The following is a 12,320-nucleotide window of genomic DNA, read 5'->3' as shown; positions in this document are numbered from 1 at the left end:
GTAACTTATGGTTGAATATTTAGCTGATTTTGAGAATATGGACGAGGCATTTGAATTCGATGGCCGCACGTATTTATTTGAGCCGCGGTAACATGATAGGAATACAAAGCGGGCATGTAATGGAGAGAGAGAGGAGCTTCTATCTCTACCAATGTGATGGACAGCAACAGGCAGAGAGAGTGAACACGCTGCTGCAAGGTCATACAAGCATCCATTCTCTCTCTCTCTCTTTTACAACAACAATTTGAGCATGTCTGTTGCAAAAAACAAGCTTGTTTAGTGCAGTGGTTCTCAAAGTGTGGTCTGGGGATCCGCAAGGGTCGTTGAAGGGGTTCCAGGGGGTCCCCAGCAAAAAGGGGAATGATTTATTTTCACTATAATTCCATCCATAAGTAACACAATGACAGAATGTATGGCTATTTTGGTCATGGGTTTCATACACTTTCTGTAATAAAACATCTAAAAGCAAAACTCTTATGAGATTGGGGACCCTGGGATAAAATCTTATCAGATGGGGGTCTGGGGTTTAATTTGTTTCAGTTTAGGAGTCCTTGACGCAAAAAAGTTCTGCTGAGGCAGAAGTGGCATGCGTGCGATCGTGGTAAAAAGATTCTGCTCAAATTAGTTAAACATAAAAAAAAAAAGAAAATCGAGTCCAGGTTGAAAAATAGACATTTTCCTTTAAGAGAGTCATAGCTACCCGCCGTTTACCCGCGCTTCATTGAATTTCTTCACTTTGACATTCAGAGCACTGGGCAGAAATCACATTGCGTCAACACCCACCTCGGGCCTTCGCGATGCTTTGTTTTAATTAAACTAGCAAAGATAAGGACACAGTTGCATCTTATTATTATTTCATCATTACGTACTAAAGCACCTGTTGAAGTGACGCAGCACCAAGGCTTCGAGTGCGTGTGCGTGTGCATGTGCATATGTGTCAATGTGGGTGTATGTGAGGTGGCTCTGGCAAGGGCAGAGTGGATGGCAGCAGGAGCTCCCAGCATGCCGAGCGGCGTTGGCCTGCCTACAGCCATGGTGGAGCAGCTGGCCTCTCCCTGGGGGGGGGCACTGTCCTGTGTGTGTTTATTAGTTTATGTGCGTAGTTGTTAGCTTGTGTGTGTGTGTGTGTGTGTGTGTGTGTGTGTGTGTGTGTGTGTGTGTGTATATAAGACAGTGTATGCAACTGACTTTTTAAACACTGCTCTCATTGTGCTTTTTTTTGCTTTACAAAACTTGCAGAGTGGAGGGTCTGTACCCATGGCTCGTCTTTGTGGGCTTCTATGACACCCTGGAGAGTGCAACAGGTTGCTGGGCTAATGCCTGGCTGTGTATCTGTGTTGGAGAACTTGACATGCAACAGGATCATTGCACTAATCTAATACAGGTTCCAGAATCAAAGTAATGAGATTCCACACACTTCTGCAATCATTCGGATGAATTGACGATTAAAACACATTTGAGGGGCAACAGGAAAATCGTAAACTGCAAAATTATAAACAGACATAATTTTACACAGCTTTATACCGTATAAAGTTAATAAAATAATGGTTAAGTCTTCTAGAAGACAATAGATCTTGTCTTGGCATCTGGGCCATGCCAGATAACACAGAAACTGAACATAAAATACTTAAACTTAACTTAAACTAATCCAACCTCTTAATAAACAGTATAGATATTAGTTTCTCTCAAGCCCTTATGGTACCTTATGGTGTCACAAAGTTCAGTTCTTTGCTATGGCTGCCAGGAGCACCAACTGAAGATTGCTGCCATCGGATGAAATGACAAATATGCTTAATTTTAGTCAAGTCAAAAGTAACTCTTGCTGATTACAGTCTAAACCAGGCAAATCAGACCTGTGTAATCCTACCTACTGTATGTATTAGATATACAGTGCACATGTTATAGGGTGCCTTCTATACATTTAACAACTAGTCTTTTAACAACTAGTCTGTTTGTGTGGTTGTATTATCTATCTACGGTAGCTCTTTTTGTATTGATCATGTGGACATAAATTAATTGTGTGTGTGTGTGTGTGTGTGTGTGTGTGTGTGTGTGTGTGTGTGTGTGTGTGTGTGTGTGTGTGTGTGTGTGTGTGTGTGTGTGTGTGTGTCACCCACAGGTCACGGTGCTGCTTGTGTTTCTGGTCCTTGGCTCTCAGGTCCTCCTCCTCCTGCATCCTCTTGGCCACGGCCAGGTCCTGCTGCACCAGACGGCTCTTATGGACGTTTGACGCCAGATGGCTCTCGACTAGGGACACACACACGGACACACGGACACACACACAGACACACACACGGACACACACTTATCAATTGGACGGACAGACGGACCCCATCTCTATTAGTCACAGACACACATCAACGCAGAGGCGCTGTGAGATGTGTCTTGTGCGTTTGATCCATTCTGGCTCCTCCTCCATGCTCAGGCCAGGAGCGGTGGGCAGCTGCAGTGAAGCGCCGCCGCCCGGGGACCAACTTCTTCCAAACGCCACTGGTCAGACGACCATCTTCTGCATATTTTTAGTGGGGGGGTCCATATTGATGTTATATGGATGGAGGAAACCCCAGGGGAGCACGGGGAAGAACATGCAAACTGCACTCAGAAAAGCCCTTTCTCATGAAATAACCCACCTGGGCACCAGGCACCGAAGGCATGGGGACATTGGGGAGACATACCCCCAGTGTCATGTCAACAGTGACCCAGGCGGGAATCAAACCCAGGGCCTTCTTGCTGTGAGGCGAGTGTGCGAGTGAGAGCGCTACCAATGCACCACTGTGCCCCTAAACACACACAAACACAGGCACACGTTGCTCTTAACTCTGTGTGTGTACACACTAACCACAGCAGGTCAGCTGGCCAGACCGCAATGCTGCTGGGGAAAGAGATGGATGACAGCAGCACTGAGAGCAGCTTATTTAGAGAGACTAGGGTTGTCACAATACTAGAATTTCTAACTTCGATACCGATACCCAGGAAATATCGATATGCAGAATATTTTCTGTCTCTTACAGATTTCTTTAGCAATGACAGAAAAATGTGAAGGCTGTCATTTTAACACAGGTAATAATTCAAATGACAGAATCTTTACAACCCTCTCTCAAAATGACAGACAAGGAGAAAGTGTGTGTGTGGGGAAGGGGAGTGTGTGGGTGTGTGTGACAAAACATCAAGAGGCGTAAACAAAGATAGACGGATGGACAGACGCACGCTTCTCCATAATCTAGGCCCGATAAAACGTATTAAAAAATGTGCACGTACACAGCAGATTAGCCCTGCTCTACTCATCAGCCTATCAGAACACTTTGAGCTTGTTGAAGCAACAGATACCCACCAATGATAGGGAGGGGGGAATCAGTAGTACGTTTAATTTTTCATTAAAGCAGCTACGAGCAAGATTTTCGATTGTTATTAAACAGTATAATTACAATATTGATGCATCACATCTTACCTATAATAGTAGCTGAGACCAAAGCCGTGTGAATCGGAGATTGCTCTCTTAAGTCTGTGTCTGTCTAAACTCGCGTCAACAGGGGGCTCTCTCTCTCTCTCTCCTTACCGCCGGACCGGCTAAACCCGGAAGTGAAACGCAGCTGCCTGCATTCCCCCGTTCGCGCTGCGTAGCAACATACCATAAACAAGGAGTCATGCATACTCTCGCGAACATCTCTCGTTATATTCTAACAGGTTTTTTGGAAGTTATTTTGTGGTTATGGCCGAAGTGGCTGCTGCAAACCGTTTCATTTCACTTCCTGATCTGCCCTGGCCACAGAGAGACTAATCATCAAGACAACACTGGCCGATTCACTCAGGGTTCAAGCGAGACTACTCTGCGTTGGTCTCGTCTACTATTAGAGGTAAGATGTGATGCATTGATATTAAATTTAGACTGTTTAATAACAATCGAAAATCTTGCTCGTAGCTGCTTTAAGAGAAAGCACTGCTGGTATCGATATGGTTGCAACGGGGGATTGTATCGGTTTACATTTTTTAGCATTGATACTTATCAATACTATCAATACCTGTTACAAATGAGTATTGTACAGTATCTGCTTCAAATTGTTAGTGTCGATACTTATCAAAAGTATCGATACCTGTTGCAAAGTATCATATCAGTTAATTTTTTTTAGTATCGATACTTTTGACAACCTTGACACTGAGAACAGTTTATGTGGAGAGACACACTTTGCTTGATGTTTTGGGATGAGCAGCTGCTGTGTTGTTTAGAAGGTAAAGGTAGACGACACAGAAGACACATCTGTGACGCTCTTGGTGACTGAGATTGTGAGAAATGACTGTTCCAAGGTTGTGACGGCACGTACTGCCGAGCCACAACACATGATAAACGCTGCTCGCTGACGCACTGGCTACGCCTGGACGCATCACTCACTGGCTCAGCTCTGTTTCACCTGGCTATCGATCCGCTCCCGGCTTTCTCACCCTGTCTTGCAATTTACCCTGAGAGAGGCTCCATAAAGTTCCCGCTTCTATCCATCGTTTAAGTTTATGACACCTTGTGAAAAAAAAATCGTATTTGAAGGCAAACGTGACGTCAAAACCTGAGATAAAGAGGCTATCATTCATCCAATGCCAGTGGTTTTTCAACAGGACATTTGATTTGTCTCTCAAGGGAGCAAAAAAACAAGATGGGACATTGTGACACTGTTGATTTTTCAACAAACACAACCTTGGAGAGGTTAGCTTGTCTCCTATCATTCACCTTGGAGAGGTTAGGTTAGGTTGTCTCGTATCATTCAGAAAAAGGGGAGGGAGGATGAGGAAGCCGGTGTGTCCAAAGAATGCTAGCCCTAGACTCATCAGTGGAGAGATATGTGCGAACAAACCTTCTTGTTTGTCTTGGAAAGAAACGCTTTCATCTGCGAGGCAACATGCCAGAGATAAGGACGCTAAGTGATCACACAGCCACAGAGAAAAGATTTGACGCAACATTTTGAGTGCTTCAGTGTTGTGCGTGCTCAGGATTTTTGAATTGGGAAAAAAACGACCCAACTATACTTCCACATTAAATGGAAGCAAATGTGCACAAATGTTTCTACTTTGACTGGCAGTGGTTCTGGCCATCTGTTGATATGAACAAGGGAAAAACAGAGATAATATTAAGGGAAAGAGGCCGGCTGTGTGAAGCAGCATTCTCCTCGGTGACCTGCGGGGGTGAAAGGTGAAACAAACCGGATCAGATCAGTCGGGGTGGCAGCGGAGGGGGGCGGGACTCGCTCATGGATCACTGTGGCCTTAAGAGGGCAACACAAGGACAGGCCAGCCCAAAGCAAATCCATCACAGCCAAAACACAGCCTAATCTGCACTTAGCCAATGCCTGGCTGACATCTGACCCTCTTCCTCATTACATCATTTAGTCTCGTATTGTCATCGGGTTTGTTGTCAGCCTGACATCTTCACGGACACACAGAAAACTAAACTATTGTCCAGTCCAGACTAGAGGAATAACAGTAGCTAGCTATAATATTTCCACCGTCTAGACTCTAGAGTTGTTATTTGCTTTCCCCTGTGAAATAAACAACAAAGAAGGCAGGACAATAGCCCACTAATTCCGCACACAATCCAAAAGCGGCAGCCCCTTTGTGTTGGTTCCTGTGATTTCCATGTGAATGAGTGCAGGTGAGGGACATGAGGAATGACGCTGTGGCCATTACCCATCTGCACATAATCTTTATTTGCGTCACTCTGATGAAAGGAAGGCCTTGTTGTGTCTGGCTCTGAGTTTCTGGCCAGAAAAGTCTCCTTTCCATCAAACTCTGAAGACTACTTTAAGGGAGCGAGCAGCAGCAGTTCCTGAGAGTCACTCTAAATAAGCTCATATGTGGAAAAAAATATGCTTTTGTTTTGATGGAGAACTAAAAATAATCATGGGAGCAGACTCAAAAATGTATCTTAATACACTTAAAGGAGCAGTCCGCCGACTTTCAACCAACTTTGTATCATTACAAAATCAGTAGTATATCCGAAAACTGTAAACCGTTTTGCAGGCATTCATTTAGTTTGGCACCGACAGTTATTGAGAGTTTATTTGAGTGAAGTTGTGGCCCAGTGATGTCATTTGTGCATGAATGACATCACTGATCCACTTGTTTGTTTCACAGTAACCATCTGGGAACTCACTCTGGAAATCGGGCAGGTGCATTCAAAAAATACCTGACAGGTGATTGGATGACCTATCCGTCTATCAAGTCTATCATGGGCACGTTATCGCTGTCGTCAAACCTAAATCCCGCCCGTAGTTGCCTCATAGGACACTGATTGGTGCGAACCACTGCTAGTTCAGATTCAAACAAATAGATTGGCGCATGGCAAGATGGAATGCTGTGTGAAAATCGAGGGGAAATCAAATGAGTAGAGTATAGTCTTACTTACTCTCTTGTTCCTGCAGGTTGTGGGCCAGGCAGTGGTCCTCCAGCACTGCAAAGTCTCGACACACTGTGGAAAGACACGTTGAAATGGTCAGAAATGCTAAAGTAAAGTAGCCTCCCAATATTAAGACCAAAAACAACTAAGTCCAGAAACAACTGTCTTTTTACTCAAAATCTAAGCTGTGTAGCGGATACATGTCAGACTCAAGGAATTTGAGATGTTGGCTGTTTCAGTTTGACTTGCATTGCTTTTTAACACCTGGCACATGCTTGCACATGCTTAACCAAGAACAAAATTACAACAGCAAAAGTAGCCACAGTCAGGGACAAGTAGCCAAGTTTAAGTGATGATAGACTGAAAACAAGAATGCTAGTCTGCCCCTTCACATTACTACAGGAGGAAAGAATCTGTCTGCAATATGATTTGGGAGAAAGATACCCCCCCCCCCCCCCCCTCAAGAATGAATCTTAATAGATGTGGGCACCACAACTCCGTGCAGACTTGCCAAAAATGGCAAAAATGCTAATAAACAGTTTTGTGAAGTGCGTGTTGGACTTTTATTGTGTGTTTTGGACTTTTAAATGCTTATAAAAAGCTTAAATTTGGGAAAATGGAATGCCACTTCCTGCCTATTCCAATGCTGACGCATGTGCAGTTTCAGATCAATCGGTCAACCCGTTGCCGAGATAAATGGATTCAGATGCCGAGACAGAGTTCACTGAGTGATGTCATCAGTGATGATGTCATCAGGAATGCAGGAAAAATGCTCATAACATAACCGCTTAAATTTGGGAAAATGGAAAATGTGGCTTTGTCACTTCTTGCCTATTCCAATGCTGAATGGTCATGTGCAGTTTCAGATCGATCGGACAACTAGTTGCGGTTGCTGAGATAAATGGATTCAGACAGACAGACAGACAGAGTTCAGTGAGTGATGTCATCAGTGATAAATGGATTCAGACAGACAGACAGAGTTCATTGAGTGATGTCATCAGTGAGTGATGTCATCGGGACAAGAATGGAGGAAAAATGCATTAATCTCTGCAACGGGTTGCAACGAGCATTGGAAGAGACAGGAATTGACAAAGCCGGTTTCTCATTTTCCCAAATGTAAGCTGTTTATGAGCATGTTTTGCTGCATTTCCTGCTATCCTGATGACATCATCAGGAAAATTGAAAAAACGGCTTTGTCGCTTCCTGTCGCTTCCTGTCGCTTCCAATGCTCAATGCCCATTTCAGATCGATCGGCTGACCCGTTGCGGAGATAAACAGTTTCCTTCATTCTATAGTAGGAAGATGTTCAATTGTGCTTGATGCGATGAGCTGAGAAGGTTACTTTATAGCTAAATTAATTCTTTCTACTAATTTCTCTTAAAGGATTATGAAAGACTTGAAGCAAGTTTCTGCAAAAATTATTATCTGGGTTGTCTGATACAGGATGTGCTTCCTTTTGAAAAGCAACACTTGATGCCAACACAAGATTAGACCATCAGGCAAACTTGTGGTCCGAGGACTGCCTGGTTGATATTTCCGTCTAAGAAAAGATGAAGTGAAACTGTGGCTGAGCACACTTGATCACACACGCACTTCAATTGGCACGAGGCATACGAGGAGTCTTCACTTTACTGCTGAAGTTTCCACATTTCAGATGCCTCTATTCAGATCTACATTAATGGCAAATAAGACTGAGATGAAATGACAATAGGCCAATGACTAGTCGCAGGAGTGATTAATGGTTTGATGTGTATTTTAATTGTATGTTGCATCCTAAGTGCTGCTGCTGATTGCAATTAAAATGCAATTCATATCATGTTAATCAGCAACAAGGAATCAATCAGATTAATGCCTAAACCAAAACAGTCCAGCATGGGCAATAAGAAGCCGAAGACAAAAAAAGACCGCATCAAGTCTGAATGTTGCTGCTGTGAAGCTTCTGAAAAATCTTGGAAGACCTATTTGTCAGTGAGGCCTAGCTTTTTATGGCAGCAACTTGTCATTTTTAGTATTTTCCTCTCAGCTCTAAGCTCTAAGACTATAGCAACACAATTACAGCTATGATAACGATAATACCAATTATCCAGCTGCAGGGTTTTTGCGTTTGAGTTGAGGACAACACTGACTAAACTCAAAATCAAGGATTTTCAATGTATAATTTAGAGAATTTCAAAGTTAAAGTCCCACGTTTCTACGTTGAAATGATTAAAGTCTCAAAGTTGGGGTGCATGTAAAAACATACTTCTCCTTTTTGGGAAAAACTGAGCATTTGAAGGAAATCTTTACTGCATTATCATGAGCATTTACGGCAGACAATCTAAATGCCATTAAGGTTTCAATCTTACTGATATGCCAATATTCTATATCCTAATTGTTCAATTATTGTGACATTCAATTCACTGTGCAGCCCCGTCTAGGAACAGGGTTTCTTTCATACCCGTCAGCATCACCACACATCCACCTGCCTGCACTGATCTGACGTGAAGCTAGTTGATCTGGGATATTCAGGTTCCATCATCAGTGTACAAGAGTTGACAAATTCCTCAATGGAGGAAGAACTACAGCCTAATGGGCTTCATTCAGTTCAGTCAACATGGATTTTGTTTAGCATAGCTATATGAATTTGGAAACGCTGCAGTAAGAAGCTTTTCTTCGACTGCTAATCTACGGTAGACTGGACATTATCAAGGAGGATAAAGTCAAGCCATGGTTTTGAACATGTAAATAAGCCATTACTCCAGTGAGTCAATTCAATGCGAAATGACCAAATGTAACTTGGTGACAGTATTGCTACCGACTAATGTTGTTCAAGATCCTCTGAGAAATATTGTTTCTGTCAGTCACATGGCTTTGGTGCTACGATTCATCTCATTACTTACTACTCTCTTCCCAGCTTTCATTAAGCATTCAAGCCACACTCCATATTCCATAACCTCAGACAGTGAGGCTCAGCGGCTAGTCCATCATCTGCTCTCACAAAGATGACTTCATCCATATACATAATTAATAACCAGTAGCAGACCACAAGCGTGCAGTTTTTCAAATATGTGTTAGGGAGGATGCATTAGAGATAACTATGAATAAATAAACCATTTGACAATATTCCTGATGGGCAAAAAAAACACCTGGGACTCAAACTGAGTGAAACACATGGCAGTGATGCACAAGGCAATGACAGGCTAGTCCTCCAGCTGAACAGCAGGGCAGAGAGGTTGACTGGGATGAACAGATGCAGGGAAGAGGAGGGTGAGAGCCCAACAACAACAAACCACTCCATCAGACAAAGCAGCATTGGATTTTATTAACATTGACCATATGCTTAATCTCTTTAGCCAAGAAACCTGAGATTTGGTCTACTCTCTGTGTATACATAAGTGCTTTTAACTTGCATAACCTAACAATATGGGTTTGTTTGTGTGATAATTCCATCCAACACTTTAAAGCTTTTAAAGTCAATAGTTGGAATATTTAACATTCTGGTGCACACAGAAAAAAAGTGTTCAGAACAATAAGCGTCAAATGACAGACGGGAATGGCAGCCACAAGCTATGGCATGGATTAAGTTCTCTCACCACCAGAACTGAAAATAGGCCCAACATAAAGCACACAAGACTGGTCAAACAAACTGAAGTGTAAAACTAACCAACAAGGTCTGGATATGAATTCTGCATGTTGTTGCCTTGAGTCATCTTATGCTGTGCAAGCCAAATTCCTCTGTGAGCTACAAGATATCACTGTTTACTATTATTCTCCTGTCACGTGAGAGAGGAAAACTGAAACTGAAAAGTGTCCAACACTTTTCTTAGTCCCTCTGGAGATGAGTGAAGCGGTGGAAAGGCTCGGCTCCTGTCTCTCAGACACCAGAATAACAAGCACTCCCCTGAGCAGCTGCTTCCCACTCACATCAGCACAGCTTCCCATCCAAACTCTGCTTCAATGCAAAACACTCAATGTGGAACAGTCTGCTTCAATGCAAAACACTCAATGTGGAACAGCAGTCTGCTTCAATGCAAAACACTCAATGTGGAACAGCAGTCTGCTTCAATGCAAAACACTCAATGTGGAACAGCAGTCTGCTTCAATGCAAAACACTCAATGTGGAACAGCAGTCTGCTTCAATGCAAAACACTCAATGTGGAACAGCAGTCTGCTTCAATGCAAAACACTCTCAATGTGAAACAACAGTCTGCTTCAATGCAAAACACTCAATGTGAAACAACAGTCTGCTTCAATGCAAAACACTCAATGTGGAACAGTCTGCTTCAATGCAAAACACTCAATGTGGAACAGCAGTCTGCTTCAATGCAAAACACTCAATGTGGAACAGCAGTCTGCTTCAATGCAAAACACTCAATGTGGAACAGCAGTCTGCTTCAATGCAAAACACTCAATGTGGAACAGCAGTCTGCTTCAATGCAAAACACATAATGTGGAACAGCAGTCTGCTTCAATGCAAAACACATAATGTGGAACAGCAGTCTGCTTCAATGCAAAACACTCAATGTGAAACAATAGTCTGCTTCAATGCAAAACACTCAATGTGAAACAACAGTCTGCTTCAATGCAAAACACTCTCAATGTGAAACAACAGTCTGCTTCAATGCAAAACACATAATGTGGAACAGCAGTCTGCTTCAATGCAAAACACTCTCAATGTGGAACAACAGCCTGCTTCAATGCAAAACACTCAATGTGGAACAACAGCCTGCTTCAATGCAAAACACTCAATGTGAAACAACAGCCTGCTTCAATGCAAAACACTCTCAATGTGGAACAACAGCCTGCTTCAATGCAAAACACTCAATGTGAAACAACAGTCTTGGCCAGTGTGGAAGGTGATAGTGAGGGATAAATAGCCTGCTTTACGTTCTTGTTGGTCACAACCCCCATTAGGACTCCTAATTTAGGAGAATGTTACACAAATGCAGCACATTTTGCAGGCATGAATGAATACTGGTCATGTAGCGTAAGCAAGCAAAGTCTAGAGTAAATTCAACGGAAAGAGTGGGTGAATAGGACAAGTAAAATCTCACTGGCTAACTAGTTAGACATCAGTCGTGTCCATGCTGCCTTCTTCTACACATGCATCTCGTCCTCAGAGCTAACGTTAGCACCAACCACCTCAAACTAAACAAACACCTCCATGTGACCAGACTAAAGATGTCACCTGACTCCTGCACACTACAGTATGTAACTAGTTACATCATTGACGGCTATAAGGTGGAGGTAGTCACTGCTGGCTACCTGAATCCAGCCATGACTGCGGTGTTGTTAGCATCCACTAGTAGCAAGCTTAGCTAACAACCATTACGGTGACAGAGAAACACCTGCGCTCACACGGGTATTCTTTCTAACGTGAGCTACTTGGATAAATGTGTGATGCGAGATAGCTAGCTTGTCAGTTTATCCAGCAAACACGTATTACCCTCTTTCACTCCAGGTAGTTTATTCTGGTCGATGCTAAATTCAGCCATGTTGTCAGCGATAAACTGTCAAAAGCGTTGACGTTGAATTACACTTCCGCGTTCCTTCCGAAGGTTAACCGGAGTCTGATTGACGATCGCCTTTACTCATAAAGCCGATTGATGTTTCAGCTGCTGGACGCTTTGATTAGTTTCGGTGTCCACCTCCCTCGATACGCCGCTGGTGTGATCGCCTGGCAGCCAGCGGCTCTGCTGGAGCTAGCATGTCCTCCCCTCCCACTCTGACCCTCCCTCTTCCACCAGATCAGACCGGTAAGTTACACATAATAAACAGAGCATTTCCGGTTACAACCTTCAAAAGAAACCCTCGTTGACGACCATGTCGAGTTGAATGAGTACTATGAATCATGATGTAGGCTGCATGTTTTCAAACTAAATAACTTATCACCTCAGTGTGGTTTGCATGCATGGGCTGTTGGTTGCTGAAAATTGGGAATATTGTTTCAACAGTCATGCAA

General features: G+C 43.2%; 1 protein-coding gene across 1 annotated transcript in view; it reads right to left on the bottom strand.

Moving 5' to 3' along the window:
- ccdc50a (coiled-coil domain containing 50a) overlaps positions 1-12,019 on the bottom strand; it is a 31,066-nt gene extending 19,047 nt beyond the window's left edge. The window contains exons 1-3 of the mRNA XM_083647840.1: positions 11,805-12,019; positions 6,389-6,451; positions 2,118-2,247 (exon numbers count right to left, since the gene is read on the bottom strand). Coding sequence (XP_083503966.1) covers positions 2,118-2,247; positions 6,389-6,451; positions 11,805-11,853 — 242 coding nt within the window. The 5' untranslated portion in view covers positions 11,854-12,019. The remainder of the gene's footprint in view (positions 1-2,117; positions 2,248-6,388; positions 6,452-11,804) is intronic.
- Between the last annotated feature and the right edge of the window lie 301 nt (positions 12,020-12,320).

Source organism: Poromitra crassiceps (assembly GCF_964638095.1).
Source record: "Poromitra crassiceps genome assembly, chromosome: 12".
NCBI classification, from domain to species: domain Eukaryota; kingdom Metazoa; phylum Chordata; class Actinopteri; order Beryciformes; family Melamphaidae; genus Poromitra; species Poromitra crassiceps.
This window is presented reverse-complemented; position numbering and strand designations above follow the sequence as displayed.